Source organism: Myotis lucifugus, unplaced genomic scaffold (genome assembly GCF_000147115.1).
Source record: "Myotis lucifugus unplaced genomic scaffold, Myoluc2.0 scaffold_808, whole genome shotgun sequence".
Lineage (NCBI taxonomy): Eukaryota > Metazoa > Chordata > Mammalia > Chiroptera > Vespertilionidae > Myotis > Myotis lucifugus.
In genome coordinates, this window is record NW_005871856.1 from 146,122 (window position 1) to 161,020 (window position 14,899).

Consider the following 14,899-nt stretch of genomic DNA (forward strand, 5'->3'; position numbering starts at 1 on the left):
GTCGCTCCAAAGCCAGCAGAGCCTGAGGACTCACCCAGCTACTGGCTCACCAGTGGCACAGTGAGCGCAGGCTGTAGGCTTGTGGAGAGGTAGGCATGCAGGACCTCAGAGAGCCCTTCCACGCAGGAACCCGGAGTTCTAGGTAAGGGAGTAGGGGTCGGGGTGAATGCTGGAGGAGTGGAGGCCTAGCAACTACTACGGAGCAGGACTCTGCTTAAAGGGAGAGATGCTGGGTGGTGAGCCTGGCTGGTCCATGAGTAGTGGACATTCGGGGGGGGGTTCATGGGGTGATCACCACCATTGCTAATGCATGTGGAGCCCTGGGCTTGGGGGACCCTGCAGTGAGGCTCTGATGGGTGCAGTAAGTAGAAGGGGGGCTGGGCCCAGTTACTAGACCTCAGCTCACACTAGGCCAGTCGTGGAACCACAATATTTGGCCCTTGTTTGGGCCAGAATATGTGCAACAGATGGAATTTTCACTCCTTTATTCTCATCCACGTCCTAACCCCCTCTCCCTCTCATAGTCACACGGATTCAAGGACTACACCTGGGAGCAGCTAGAGAGATGGGCTTCACAGATAGAGGCCCAGTGGCCTCGTCAGTGACCAGGGGGGCTGCTGCTCAGAGACCTGCCCCCAGAGGGGAGGGGGAGCTGTCCCTAGGCTGCAGCACCCTGGCACCCTGGATGAGGGTCGGAAAGGCCTGAGAAAGGTCATGGGGTGAAGGAGTAAGGCCCCTCTATGGACTCAGACTGGATTTGAACCTAGTTCTTCCTCTTACTGTGGAAACATGGTTATGTGACTGAGTCCCGATTCCCATGTCTCTGAAATGGGAAGAAGAATTCCGTGTCCTTGAAAGGAATCGTGAGGACTGGAATGAGTTAAGATACGCCAACCATCAACACAAGCCTGGCACGTGGTAAAAGCTGAGTAAATCATAGTTGCTGTCCTAATTGTTCTTTTCCTGTGTCACACCTCCCGCCCCATTTCCTGCCGTCGAATTGGGAGGATGACCTTCCTCTTAGCTCTTTGCTCTGAGGCTCCCTCTTGTCCCAACTCATGGGCTTCGGGATTTGAGCACCAACTGGCAGCTTGGCGCTGGCCCTGTGGCTTCTGTGGGGCAGTAGCCCGGCCCTGGCCGCGTTCTCACAGTGCTGGGGCCTGCCATCTGGTGGGGCAGCGGGGAGCCAGAGCATCGGACCCAAGTACCCATTCCTCCTGTTTGCTGGGAAAGGATGGGGGTAAGCTTGGGGAAGCCCAAGGGACCTCAGTTTTCGTGTCCCGTGTTTGTGAGCCCTGACCCCTCCCTGCTCACCGGGAGCCCCTTCCGCTGTTCTGCAGCCTGCCCGCACCCCTCACCGGCAACCCCTCCATCCCCCAACAATGTTTGCTTTGGGCGGTAGCTTTTGCCTCTGAATCGGGGCCTGTGCGTGTTACTGGGCGGCAGGCGCTGAGGCTTTGTTAGGCTGAGGTGATAACTGCGCTATTTAAAGGTGTCCCTGTCCCAGGGCTCCCTTCGGCCAACCCCCTCAGCAGGGCATCTGGCTCTACCTGATGGCATTTTGCCAGGGCAAATGGAGCTGCTACCTGGCACCTGGCTTGGAGGGCGGCTGGGGGAGGGCTGGTGGCAGCGAAGCTAGCTTCTCAGTTGCCAGAACGACCAGGAGGATTTCGGGGGAGGCCAAGTTGGACCAAATAGCCAGCATGTCACAGTGGGCAGCCTGAGAACCTCCCAGGCCTTTCCTATGAGGGCCTGTGAAGCCCTCCCGCAGGCCCACCTTTGCCCAGCACTGGTGCTTCGTACTGCTCTGCATCATGGTGCTTCCTGCTGTTCCCAGCTCTGTTATCCATGAGCTCATCCTTCTGAGGGAGCAAAGCAGACCTTGTGGGTCCGTCGGACAGCAGAGGCCTCGGTAGGTGGTGAGAAGCCCAGGGCGACCCAGGTGGTCTCCTTGGTGCCAGCTCGGGTCACTACACTCGTGCAGGCGGCCCTGGACCAGTGTCCCTCCTCAGCATGCTCTCTACCTCAGCCTCCCTCCTGCTCTCTCATTTTTTTCTTGGGGTGGGGGAGGGGAGGGGAGGGATGAGGACCTGGCTCTGCTGAGCTTGGGGAGGTGGGGCATTGTGACCTTTCAGCCTCACAGGTGGAGCACCCAGGCTGCAGGGTCCTGGGCACTGGTGCAGGCAGCATCAGCGAGATGGCAGCGGGGCTCTTGTTCTGGGCGCAGGGATGCGGGTGGGCAGGTGCAGACCAGGGCACTACTCTTTTGCCTCCATGGTGGCTGTCAGCTTGGGGACAGGATCCCCTGGGTCAGAGTGTGTCTGGGAGCGTGTGCGTGGCCACGTGTGTGTATGTCCTGGGTCTCTGTGCTCTGTGTCTACCTCTGTACATGTGTGGGCAGTACCCACATGCCTGCTTGAACCACTGGCCCTCTAGTTCTCACGCTGGCACTCTAACTTCCTCTGGTCCAGGCCCACATCCTTCCCCAGCCTCCCTCAGCGCCCGTTTCTGCCCAGATCATCAGCGCTTTGGGGGAGGCCATGGCAGGTGGGTTGGGGTGGAAGAGGCTTGGCTCTTCTCTGGTTCTCCTGTGGATTCTGACCTCACACTGGGTCCCCATGTGTCTTGTCCTCTCCCATCTGCCACCTGAGGGGTGGACAAGAAGCTGTCCCTGTGTCTCCCAAGTGGAGAGGGAGAGGGAAGGAAGGAAAGACTGTCTGTGGAGCATTGCTCTGCTGGGCGCCTCACGTCTCTCATGTAACAGGAGCTCTGCAAAGTGACTCAGGTGGTGGCCTTCAGCAGCAGCAGGGCGGTTGGAAGCTGGCTGCAGGCAGAGAAGTCCCCAGCTGCCTGCCGCCTCCTTTGCTCTGATCACTGGGCATCCCTGTGCCAGGCTCAAGGCATTGCTGGAACCAGGCTGTGCACATGCTAACACAGCACCAGCAATGGCCGTTATATGGAGAGAGAAGATTCCAAGCCTTGAGCAGGGCCCCCACGTCTTAGCCCTGCCCCAGGAGAGTGACAGCCCCAACCCACATCCACCTGGGCTTCCTCGAATCGTCTGGCCATGGAAGCAGCATGGACACCTGCTGCTGTGTGCCAGGTTTCAGGGGTGGGGTGATGAGCCAGAGCCTCCTCCCTGAATGCTGGGCCTCAGGGCCAGCCGGGCCTCACCAAGGAGCCTCTCCGGGGAGCCCAGCTGCACTGTGATCAGGGCAGGACCACCCGGTGTCCTTTAACCCCTTCTTGCCTGCCTTGGCCAGAATGTGGGGCCAGAGACCCTGGTCCCTCCCCTCGCTCTCTCCCACCCCAGGTCTCAGGAGGGCTCTGGGCAGCCTGCCGCTGCCTGAATCATTTCTATATTTGGCCAGGAAGCCACGTGGGTGGGAACCACTCCACTGCGGCTGCACTTCTGACAGCTGGGGAGGGGAGCAGGGGCAGAGGCTGGGGTGGGAGTAAGCTGAGAAGGGGCGTGCACTGACACCTCCCTCTCCTTTTCTCCACCCTTCCCTGGGTGCCTTCTCCACTCCTCGGGTCCTCACAGCAGTCTCTTCTCCCACAGGCCACTGCCCTCCAGAACCATGGGTGTTGCTCGACCCAGCTGGGACTCTGCCAGGCTCCAGAACTCCATCTAAGCAAAGGGCCTTCTTCCAGCCACCCTCTTCCTGTCTGCCATGGCCACGCTCAGCTGCTGCCTGCCTGCCTGGGAATACAGCCCGCCCAGCCCCAGCCCTGAGGGGTTAGGCCAGGCCCCCGGGCTCCATTTCACAGGGGCGGGCACCTGGCCCCTTTCAGACCAAGAGCAACTGATGCCATGGGAGGAGCCCCGCCCACCTGTCTGCTCGCCTGGCACTGCCCTCTCTGAGGCCCCTGCTCTGGGTCCCCCTGGAGGTGCCAGCCCTGTGAATCCCTTCCCTGTCCCCCACGCTGAGAAGGCCCTGCCCACCCCACCATGTGTGAGGTGATGCCCACAATCAATGAGGGGGACCCTCTGGGGCCCCCACATGGTGCTGATGCGGATGCCAACTTTGAGCAGCTGATGGTGAACATGCTGGATGAGCGGGAGAAGCTGCTCGAGTCCCTTCGTGAGAGTCAGGAGACCTTGGCGGCCACACAGGGCCGGCTCCAGGATGCCCTGCATGAGCGGGACCAGCTGCAGCGCCACCTGAACTCCGCCCTCCCCCAGGTCAGACCTGACCCCTGCACGCCTCCCCCCCCAGCCCTGCTGAGCCCGGCGCCCTCAGGGCCCTCAGCAGACCATCTCAGTTGCATGTCAGCAGATGGAACCCTCAGAGCCTCCACTGCCCCTCACCTCCCTGCAGATCCCTTCCCTGTCCCTTCCAAGCTTCTGGAGAAGCGGGTGGAATTGGATGCAGGAAGAAAACCAGCCATAGTTGGCAGCTGCAGTGAGCTCATGTGGCCAGCAGGTGGCACCCCAGGCTGGCTGCTGCTCCCCAGACCCTGTTCTTGGAGGTGGCAGGTGGGGAGGCCTGGGAAGGTCTGAGGAGGATGTGATTTCCTCAGGTGGTGACAGAGGGCTGGGCTCCAGAGCGGGGTGAGGGGGATAGGGAGCCCCTGGAGCAAAGGTAGACAGCAGATGACTCAGGTTGACCAGACCTTAGAGGGCTTGGAAAGGGTCCTTGAAACAGAAACTGGAAAACCCGGAAAGAAGTTTGTGTTAACGTTGTGCTTTGGGTCAGGTGGGCCAAGGTGGAGGGCAGGTGGGAGGCATCCAGGCCTGGGGAACCAGGCAGCGATGAGCGGAGGAGGCGAGGGGAGCACCAGTCCTTTGGGGTGGTGTCACGGTGCCCCGGGCGTGCCATCGAGTCCTGTGTCGGTACAGTGTGCGTGACAGTGTGGGAGCTGAGGAGTGAACCAGCGCCAGCGCCAGGCCTGCCAGGTGTGAGATGCTTGGCCATCTGGCCGTGGCCTTGATAGAAAGGCAGCAATCCAGGGGCAGGGGCAGGGGCACAGGGCCGTGGCCTCTCAGGCTCCGCGGGAGTCCCATGCACTGAGGGGCTGTGGGCTTTTCAGGAATTTGCCACCTTAACCCGGGAGCTGAGCATGTGTCGGGAGCAGCTTCTAGAGCGGGAGGAAGAGATATCGGAGCTGAAAGCAGAGCGGAACAACACGAGGGTCAGTGGGGTGACCTGGCCTGTGTGTGGGGGTGGACCCCTTGGCCAGCCTAGGCACATCTCTGCCTTATGTCTGGGCGATAGATTATTCCACCATCAGTGCTGGGCTTTTCACCTGAGGTCCTGGGGGGAGGCCAGGGCAGCTGGCATGGGGTGGAATTTGGTTGGGACAGCAGTTGCTTATAACACGGAAGTATTTCAACATGTTAACGGCGCACATGGCTGTACTCGTGTGTACCGTGATCACGTGGGCCCTCCTAGAACCCTTACCCCCTTGCTCACGGCCCTCCTCTCGCCTCCCGGTTGCACCAGCTGCTTCTGGAACACCTGGAGTGCCTGGTGTCCCGCCACGAGCGATCGCTGCGGATGACGGTGGTGAAGCGCCAGGCCCAGTCGCCCTCAGGGGTCTCCAGTGAGGTGGAGGTGCTGAAGGCCCTCAAGTCGCTGTTCGAGCACCACAAGGCCCTGGACGAGAAGGTACCCCCGGCGCACCCTTCTCTGTGATTCCTGCATCCTCTTTCCCACCCCATCTGCCAGCTTCATAACAGGCTCCCTCCTCCGTTGCCCAGTGTCAGGGGCTCCCCTTAGGTTCCCTCTGGAAGTTTGCTCTTGGCAGGGCCTCTCTGCCTCACAGCACAGTGGTCAGCCGAGCCCAGGTTCCCCCAGCCTGCGCCCAGTGGGTCTCTGTTTCTTCCTCCATCCCTCACCTCCTTACCTGGGCAGGTGCGGGAGCGGCTCCGGGCGGCCCTGGAGCGAGTCACCACCTTGGAGGAGCAGCTGGCAGGTGCCCACCAGCAGGTAAGCGCCTGCTCACCCTCCATCTGCACCTGAGCTGGAAGCCAAGGCTGGTTCACCCTTTGCCCATCGGCTTCCTGTAGATGCTCACTGCTGTCTCGCTGTCTTGGCTGGAGACTGCTGGCCGAAGGGAGGCAGGGGGCCCAGAAGGGTCTGGAACATAGGAGAGCTTCTCTTGTCTCTGACTCACTCTGCTGGGACTGTGCCCTGCAGGTGTCTGCCCTGCAGCAGGGAGCAGGGCTTCGGGATGGAGTGGCGGAAGAGGAGGGGACCGTGGAGCTGGGACTGAAACGCCTGTGGAAGGTGGGTTATGGGAGCTGCATAGCAGGGGCATGTCTTCCCACAGACAGGAGGGGGGCCCTGACCTGTTCAGTGGAGCAGCTGCTCAAAGTATTTCAGGGCTTCTTCCAATATCCCCTTCTCTTTTCTCTTTCCACACCCCATCTGCAGAGAAATCTATAGTTTTGTTTCCGTGCCCACTGCTAGGGACATAGGTGCTTGTCCACCTGAACTGTCAGGGCCCATCTACCTGTGTGTCAGCTTCCGTCAGGGAAGATGCTTTCTCTGAGCCTGTTCTTCAGTCAGGCCCCTCTCTAGGTTATAAGATGCTGAAATAGTAGGTCAAACTAGAAAGTATTGCTTTTCAAGAGACACACAGGAGAGCAAGAGTGAGCTCCTGGGCCCAGAGGAGGCAGGTGGACTGAGGTGTGCGCAGAAGCTGGGCAGAGCGTCCCTCCTCCGACCTGCCTGGGTGGCACAGGGGAGTGGGATGTCTTGGGCACCGATGGTGGACTGACGGCTGACTGTCCCTGGAGGATGACGAGGGCCGGCTGCAGGAGCTGCAGGAGTTGCTGGAGAAGCAGAACTTTGAGCTGAGCCAGGCCCGGGAGCGACTGGTTACTCTGACAGCAGCAGTGGCTGAACTGGAGGAGGACCTGGGCACCGCCCGCCGGGACCTGATCAAGTCGGAGGAGCTGAGCAGCAGGCATCAGCGGGACCTGCGGGAGGTGAGCAAGGCCTGGCCTGCCCCAGCATGCTGGGTGCAGCGTTCAGCGCTCAGGAGGGCAACTGCTTGGATGCCTTGGGAGTGAGGGGGGCCAGGCGAGCGCTGGGGAGTGTAAGACTGAGCACTTGGTGGGGTCCCGTTAGAGCAGGAGCTGCGGACGGAGGAGGTAAGGTAGACGCGGGCAGGGCAGTGTGGAGAGAGACAGCCCACCAGGCACTGGTGGGAGGCGCAGACAGGGAGGTGCAGGGGGAGCCGATGACCTTGCCTGGGGCCCCTCCACTCCTGCCCAGGCTCTGGCCCAGAAGGAAGACATGGAGGAGCGGATCACCACACTGGAGAAGCGCTACCTGGCTGCTCAGCGTGAGGCCACGTCCATCCATGACCTCAATGACAAGCTGGAGAACGAGCTGGCCAATAAGGAGTCCCTGCACCGCCAGGTAGCTGCTCCTGGTGGGGTGGGGGCGTGTGCTGGACCTGGGAGTCTCCCTCATGCAGGAACCTTACCTGGGTGGCCCAGCGGCCTCTGGGGTCCTGCAGGTCGCCTTGGGCAGCCAAGAACCAGGGTCGTTCCTTGCCTCCTGGCCTGTCCTGGCGCTGTGCTGAGGCTGGGGGGCTGCAGCGCTCCCTCCTGACTGTCCCCCCTGCCACACTCCAGTGCGAGGAGAAGGCTCGACACCTGCAGGAGCTGCTGGAGGTGGCAGAGCAGAAGCTGCAGCAGACCCTGCGGAAGGCAGAGACGCTGCCAGAGGTGGAGGCCGAGCTGGCCCAGAGAATCGCAGCCCTCACCAAGGTGAGTGGCCGGGCCCAGGGGTCCGCGGTGTCCCTGCCACTTCCCACGGGCGACTGCAGGAAGCCCACCCGGTGCCTGTCGGTTGGAGGAGCGGTGCTCGCCCTCATTGCCCGGTGGGAGGGGACAGCCCCACAGCAGGCGTGAATGCGCTCCGAGAAGTAGAAGAGACGGTGCTCATGCAAATTCTTTCAGTGATCATTTCCACCATGTGGTTAATACTTCCTTGGGTTTGTGTCTGGAGTGGAAAATTAGGACTTTCATCCCTGGAAAGATGAGGTCTGAGAGGATATGGGATCCAAGTCTGTAGTTCCTGAAGGGGGTGGAGTTTAATCCATGCTTATCTGCCTTCATTAAAGTGAAGCATCTGGATCTAGGGACCACGCTGGTTGCTTGAAGGCTGCAGCTTTAGGATGAAGAAAGAGAATATGATTTTAACGAGTGGATAGTTAACTTTATGGATAATAATTCATAAGAGGTGTGCAGCCTGAACACTGGGCTCTGGAAGAGCTGGGGGAGGGCATGACATAGACATGTGTGGATGAATCGGGGATTTAGGAGGCTTTGCCGCCAGGCAGAGGCTAACCCCCCACCCATGCAGAGAAGGAAGCCAGTATCGTAAGCATCAGGCCAGGGCCTCTGCTTGTGTGGCAGCTTGGGGCCCTGTGGGTGGAACCTGCAGCTGGGTGTACCTAGGTAGACCCAGGGCCAAGTCTGCTTCTGCCACTGACTGGCTTGTGACCAGGGAAAAGTCCGTCCCTCCCTGATTGGACACCAGTGTTGTTATCTCTACGTTGACACCATCGTCTCTTTGATGATGTCATCATATCCATGATGATGTCATGTATGTGATGACACCATTGGCTCTATGATGATGTCATCATCATCATGATTATTGGGTTTGGACTTGTTGGTTTCGAAGGACTTCCCAGCCCCTGGGAATCAAGGCTGGGTAGAGAGTGCGAGGATGTGTGATGCTGAGCAGCAGCTCTAGTATGTCCCAGAACTGACAGAGGGACTCCCTTCTTCCCATGAGTCATGAGGAGGGTTGTCCTGACTGTAAGGTGAGGGGTGGACTGGACTACCTCGTCAGCAGAAACAAGGGGGTCTCCATCTCTGGAGATCATGAACAGAACGGGAGACACTATCTGGGCTGGTTGATCACAAAGGTCATAACCATGGCTAGCGTTTGTTGTCTCATTTAGTCCTTGCAGGTGATAGGCGTCAGAGCTGTTGTTACCCACATTGTGCAGTTGAGGAAACCGAGGCACATAGAGGTTCAGCAACTGGCCCAGGGTCACACAGCTGGGAAGAGAGGGAGCCAGGATTTGAGTCCAGGCTCTGGCTTGAGTCCATGCACTTAAGTGCAGGTCAGTTTCTCTGGAGGCAGCTCATGCCTTCAGGTGGAGTTTTTCCCGAAGTGTGTGGAGAATTTCCAGTGTCTTGCGATGCAGCTCCAGGAAGTTTTAAGGCTGTTCTGCTCCAGGGTGGCAGGGGGAGGGCTGGGCTCCGTTGGCCCCTGAGGCCCCGATCTCCAGAGACCACTTGGCACCAGGATGCAGGAAACAGGTGACCTGAGCAGGAGGGCGGACACCGGGCTGCACTGACCTGTCCCTGCCCGCAGGCTGAGGAAAGGCATGGCAACATTGAGGAGCACCTGCGGCAGCTGGAGGGCCAGCTGGAGGAGAAGAACCAGGAGCTGGCGAGGGTGAGGCCCCTCTCTAACCACCCCCAGGGTGGTCTGTGGGTGGGGCAGGGAGGAAGCGGGCAGGGGGAAGGCCCTGGTCAGGGACGGCCACCGAGGGGTGGGAGGAGGTGGTTGGGGAGTTGGAGAGGGGCTTCGGAGAATGAGAAGGGGACAGGTGAGCATGCATGGCCCTGGGGTGCCTGGTGTGCAGGTGCGCCAGCGGGAGAAGATGAACGAGGACCACAACAAGCGGCTGTCAGACACCGTGGACCGGCTGCTCAGCGAGTCCAACGAGCGCCTGCAGCTCCACCTCAAGGAGCGCATGGCTGCGCTGGAGGAGAAGGTGGGTGCCCCAGGTCGGAGGGGCGGGGCTGCGGGAGGGATGGGGTCTGCTGGAGAACAGGGCCTGCTAGAGAGGAGGGACCGGAGGGGCCGGAGGGGCTGGGTCGGATGTGAGAGGGTCGTCAGGGTGGAGGCTGGCCTGGGCCTGGCGCCTCTGCCTGCCCATAGTCAGGCTGGAGAAGGGAGGAGCTGCCGCCCTAGAGGGCAGACTTGCGGGCCAGGTCCCGGCAGGTGGGGAAGGAGCCCTTGGGTCCTGGCTCATGACTGCTCTCCCCCAGAACACGCTGATGCAGGAGCTGGAGAGCTCCCAGCGGCAGATCGAGGAGCAGCACCACCACAAGGTACCCGCTGCCTGCCCGCCGCCGAGCCGGGGAGGGCGGGGGCTGTGCTGGGTGCAGCTGCTCTGGTGCCCAGCACAGAGTGAGCCCATTGGCTGGACGGTGCAGGTGATCTCACTGGTCCTCACTGGAGCCTGCCACAGTAGGTGCATTACACCTGCGTGTAAAGAAGAACCTGAGGCCACAGCAGAGGGCATAGAGTAGGCGGCAGAGACCAGGGCCAGTGAAGGACCCAGCAGAACAGCTTGCTGAGGCCTCAGCAGGGGTTCCAGGAGGCTCGGCCACTGTTCCTGCCTGGGCAGTGTCTGTGAGGTCCGAGGGCACGGGCCTCTGCTGCCCAGCTCGAGGGTCATGCCAGGTGTGGTGAGGGTTTCAGGCCTGCTCCTAAGCCCCTTCCTTCCCCAGGCGGACCCTGTCCTAGCCCAGCCCGGCCCGCCTGCCGCCACCTTCTGTTTGCTCTTCACTTGGACCGAGTCTCTTTGGTGTGATCTGTGGGCCTGGTCTGGGCCCTGGCTTTGCACTTTGCAGTGCCCTCTGCTGCTTCTCCCCAACTCTGCCATCCTCTTTGTCCCTCTCTCCCCTCTCTGTCCCTCCCTGACCCCCACCCCACACCGGGTCTGCCTGGCACAGGGCCGCCTGTCCGAAGAGATTGAGAAGCTGCGCCAAGAGGTGGACCAGCTGAAGGGTCGAGGGGGGCCGTTGGTGGATGGCATCCACTCCAGGTACTGGAGCACGGGAGGCTGGGTGGGGTCCTGGTGGACCCCGAGGAGGAGGCTTCCTCCCACCAAAAGACGCCTAGGACCTCAGGGCAGGACATTGAGGCCTGGAGAGCTTGGTCAAAGCCACCCAGCTCATTGTCAGCTGAGCAGGGAGCCCTGACCTCGGAGGGGTGCTCAGGTCACACACAGGGAGCCCTCCCCAGGCCGTGGACACAGGCCATCCTTCCTCCTTCCTGGACAGGGCCTGCCCTGCAGAGGGTCTGCCGAGTTACATGCTCGCCCACGGCCCACGGCGCACTGCCCACGGCCCGCCCAGGGAGGGTGTCTGGTTCCCTCTCGTTCTCTGGAGACACCATCTCCAGGGGTCTGCAGGATTGCTGTTTGAGCTGAGGGCCGCCTAGGGCAGGTGGCAGGCAGTGGGCACAAAAGCAGCAGGAGAGATTGAAGTGAGGCATCAGGAACTCCCTTACTGTTCCTCACACGGTTGTGCATCTTTCCCAAGAACATTTAAGAGATGGGGGTGGGGCTCTCCTCATGCTGGAATTGGGCCCATGCTGCAGGGAGCTTCTGGGTTTATCTCCATATTTTGTGAAGCAGGCGACGTGGCCCTGCCTCCCTTCTCTGCCAGAGGCAGGTGAGGAGCAGACGGAATGAGTGAATCCATCAAGGTTCGCAGGCCTGGCCGTGTCCTCCCCAACAATGTCCTTTAGATCAGAACCCTCGAGGCAATAGCGATCTGTGGGCAATAGGACAGTTTCTCTGCAGAGAGGTGAAAGGAAGCGTGTGGTGTGTGTGGGTGGGGCTGGGGTTAGGGAAAGGGGTGCTGAGCCTGTGGTGTCGGTGGTAAGACTTGGCTGCATCTTCAGTGGTCAGCAGGCGTTCCTGTGTGGAGTGCGGTGGGCAGGGAGGGGATGGAGCCAGTGGGCGGCACTCCGGCTCTCCCTTCCTGCAGGCTGCTCAGGAGAGACCAGCCCTGAATTCGTAAGACGTGGCCCAAGGACACCAGGCCACTTGCCATGCTTGCTTTCCTCAGTGTCGGGAATCTGTGGCTCTGACTGTAGACACTCTGGGCCCATCACAGCACGGGCTGCGTGTAGGGGAGCAGAGACCCTCTTCTCAGACCGGGACTCTGTGGGCCTGTGGGTGCGCTGGGCTCAGCCCGTCCTCTCCCTGCCCCATGCAAGGTCGCACACGGGCAGCGCGGTGGACCTGCGGTTCTCCTTGAGCACGGCAGCCCCGGGCCTGCGTCGCCGCTTCTCGCTGCGGGAAGAGTCTGCCAAGGTGAGGGGTGGAGGGTGAGGGGGGCATCTCCCGGGAGGTGGGGTCACTTCGGCCGCGTGCCTGGCTCCAGTTTCACAGCTGGCTGGCGTGTGGTACAAATCCTCCCCTGCCCCCCACCCCGTGCCAGTGACAGCTGCAGCCCTGGATGGGGCCTCGGCAGCTGCAACAGCTGCGCTCCCCCAGCCTCCTGGTCCCTGGGGCCCACCGAAGCGTGCGCACGTGTGCTGGGTGTGCAGGCGTGTGGTCGGGCGGGGACGGGAGCAGGATGGAATTGGCACGCTTTCTGGAACAAAGCTGTGGTCTGTGGGGAGATGGCGGGATGGCGGGGTAGCGAGCGGGCCCTGGGACGGCACCTGAGTTTCCTGAGATGCTGCTGTGAGATCTCACTGAGCCTTCGGAGGAGCAGGCAGCGTAGGCGTCTGGATGCCGCCTGGCCCGGGATGGTTGACCTCTGTCCTGAGCCCAGGGCCCCCACAGACAGGGAGGGGGAAGGAGCTCCTCGTCTGAGGGGTGGGGAGTCAGGGTGAAGGCTCCTCTTTCTCTCCCCTCACCCTCTTCCTGTTCAGCTGCTGCCCAGGCCCCGCTCCTCCCTGCTCTCTGGCTGCCCCAGCTCTGCTCTGTGCCTCTCGAGGGCCTCTGTCCACCAGAGAGGTTCACAGGATGCTGTCGGAGAAGCTTCCTCTTCTCGGGGTGACCAGAGGGTCCTGCTGTGCAAACCGGGCCCCGAGACACCCTGGGGCTTGTCGCTCTTTGTTTGTGTTACTCGTGCTTACTTTGTGCCAGACACGGCTGAGCACTGTAGTCCTCACCACTGCCTATGGCACGGTCCTGTGAATGCCCCTTTTACAGACGAGCAAACTGAGGCACAGGGTGGTGAAAGGACTTCTCGGTGGCTGCACAGCCAGTGTTGGCTGGAGCATCTCTGCCTCTGGAATCCCCACTAAGCACGTTGCTGTCGGGCTCCTTGATAGTTCAGTCGTATTTCTTAGACTTTATGTGCAAACAGATCAGCCAGGGCTCTTGTTAAAATGCAGGTTCTGCACCCCCAGATCTGGGGTGAACAAATGCCCCTCCTCTTCCCTCCTTTGCTCAGGACTGGGAGCGGTCTCCACTGCCTGGTGTGCTGGCCCCCACGGCCGCCCCTGCCTTCGACAGTGACCCTGAGATCTCTGACGTGGATGAGGATGGGCCAGGGGGTCTGGTGGGCTCCGTGGATGTTGTCTCCCCGGGCAGCCACTCCGATGCGCAGACCCTGGCCATGATGCTGCAGGAGCAGCTGGACGCCATCAACGAGGAGATCAGGTCAGGGCCGCCGCAGGAGGAAGTGCGCAGTTCGCTTGTCTCTCATAGATGCGCCCGAGAGCGCCGCTGTCCAGGGACCCGGAGGCTGTGCCCAGCACTGACCTCAGACCGACCTGCGGGGTGGCTGTGCCCTGGTGGTGTCTGCAGCGGACACCAAGGGTGCAGCTCCCACCCACCAAGGCTGTTGCAGTCTCACCACCATTTCTGGGGGAGACGGTATCATCTCCACTTGACAGACAAGGGGCAGAAACCAGCGACCAATGGATTTGCCTAAAGCAGCACAGGGAGTGGCAGAGCCAGGATTCAGACGGGTGTCACCGCCCCCACAACGGGGCCTCAGACAGGAAGTTACCCGGGTGGGCACTTTGCCTGCCATCGAGAGGGTTTGTTAATGTTATGACCAATGACAAGGAAGAGCCGGCCGGACAGCACCAGCTCTTCAGGGCCGCAGAGGGCTCTGGGTCAGGGGCGCCCACACTGGGATGTCACAGGCCAGTTAACATGGTACACACACACACACACACACACACACGTGCTGACAGGACCGCCAGCTTCTAGTCTACCGACTGTCACAGCCATTCTACAACCATCAGACCTTTAGCACCCCTAACGTTGGGAAGACATACTCCCCACAGAAAAGCAGGTCCTCTTCCTCAGCTGGCACCTTTACGTCAGTACGTGTGTGACTGTGCGTACACAGCGTGTGTGACAGCGTCTCTCTGAGCCCCCCCTCATTATTCTCATTTTCCTGTGAACGGGTCAGCACAGTGAAAGGTCCAGTGTTGGGGACGTAGCCCACTCCTCACATTGGGAAACTGAGGCCAGAGAGCCAAGTGCCGGACTCGAGGTCCCCCTGTAGTTGGTGTTAGGCTGACGATTCTGACGTCCAGATGGTTTGTATTCCTGACTAAATTGCCTCCGTTCCCAGCAACTGCTTTTGTTAAACTGGGGAGTTTTGTTACATAGTTGAGCTCACAAGAAAGAGAAGAATCTTTCTAAGCTGCAGTGGGGAGTGCTGGGCAAGGCCAGAAACACCTTCCTCCTGGTGGCCCACTCGGGCTGGTGCCGGGGCCGATGCTGGGGCCGATGCTGGGGCTGATGCTGGGGCTGATGCTGGGCCGATGCTGGGCTGATGCTGGGGCTGATGCTGGGGCCGATGCTGGGGCCGGTGCTGGGGCCGGTGCTGGGGCCGATGCTGGCGCTGATGCTGGGCGGATGCTGGGGCCGGTGCTGGGGCCGGTGCTGGGGCTGATGCTGGGGCCAATGCTGGGGCTGATGCTGGGGCTGATGCTGGGGCTGATGCTGGGGCCGATGCTGGGGCCGATGCTGGGGCTGATGCTGGGGCCGGTGCTGGGGCCGGTGCTGGGGCTGATGCTGGGGCCGATGCTGGGGCCGGTGCTGGGGCTGATGCTGGGGCTGATGCTGGGGCCGATGCTGGGGCCGGTGCTGGGGCTGATGCTGGGGCCGATGCTGGGGCCGGTGCTGGGGCCGATGCTGGGGCTGATGC

General features: G+C 61.1%; 1 protein-coding gene across 1 annotated transcript in view; it reads left to right on the plus strand.

Moving 5' to 3' along the window:
- Positions 1 to 14,899, plus strand: part of PPFIA4 (PTPRF interacting protein alpha 4) — a 30,264-nt gene that overhangs the window by 2,261 nt on the left and 13,104 nt on the right. Inside the window, 14 exon segments of the mRNA XM_023747167.1 lie at positions 3,563 to 4,186; positions 5,035 to 5,136; positions 5,448 to 5,612; positions 5,859 to 5,933; positions 6,144 to 6,233; positions 6,746 to 6,937; positions 7,227 to 7,373; positions 7,592 to 7,726; positions 9,348 to 9,431; positions 9,622 to 9,753; positions 10,031 to 10,093; positions 10,721 to 10,812; positions 11,994 to 12,090; positions 13,184 to 13,392. Coding sequence (XP_023602935.1) covers positions 3,953 to 4,186; positions 5,035 to 5,136; positions 5,448 to 5,612; positions 5,859 to 5,933; positions 6,144 to 6,233; positions 6,746 to 6,937; positions 7,227 to 7,373; positions 7,592 to 7,726; positions 9,348 to 9,431; positions 9,622 to 9,753; positions 10,031 to 10,093; positions 10,721 to 10,812; positions 11,994 to 12,090; positions 13,184 to 13,392 — 1,817 coding nt within the window. The 5' untranslated portion in view covers positions 3,563 to 3,952.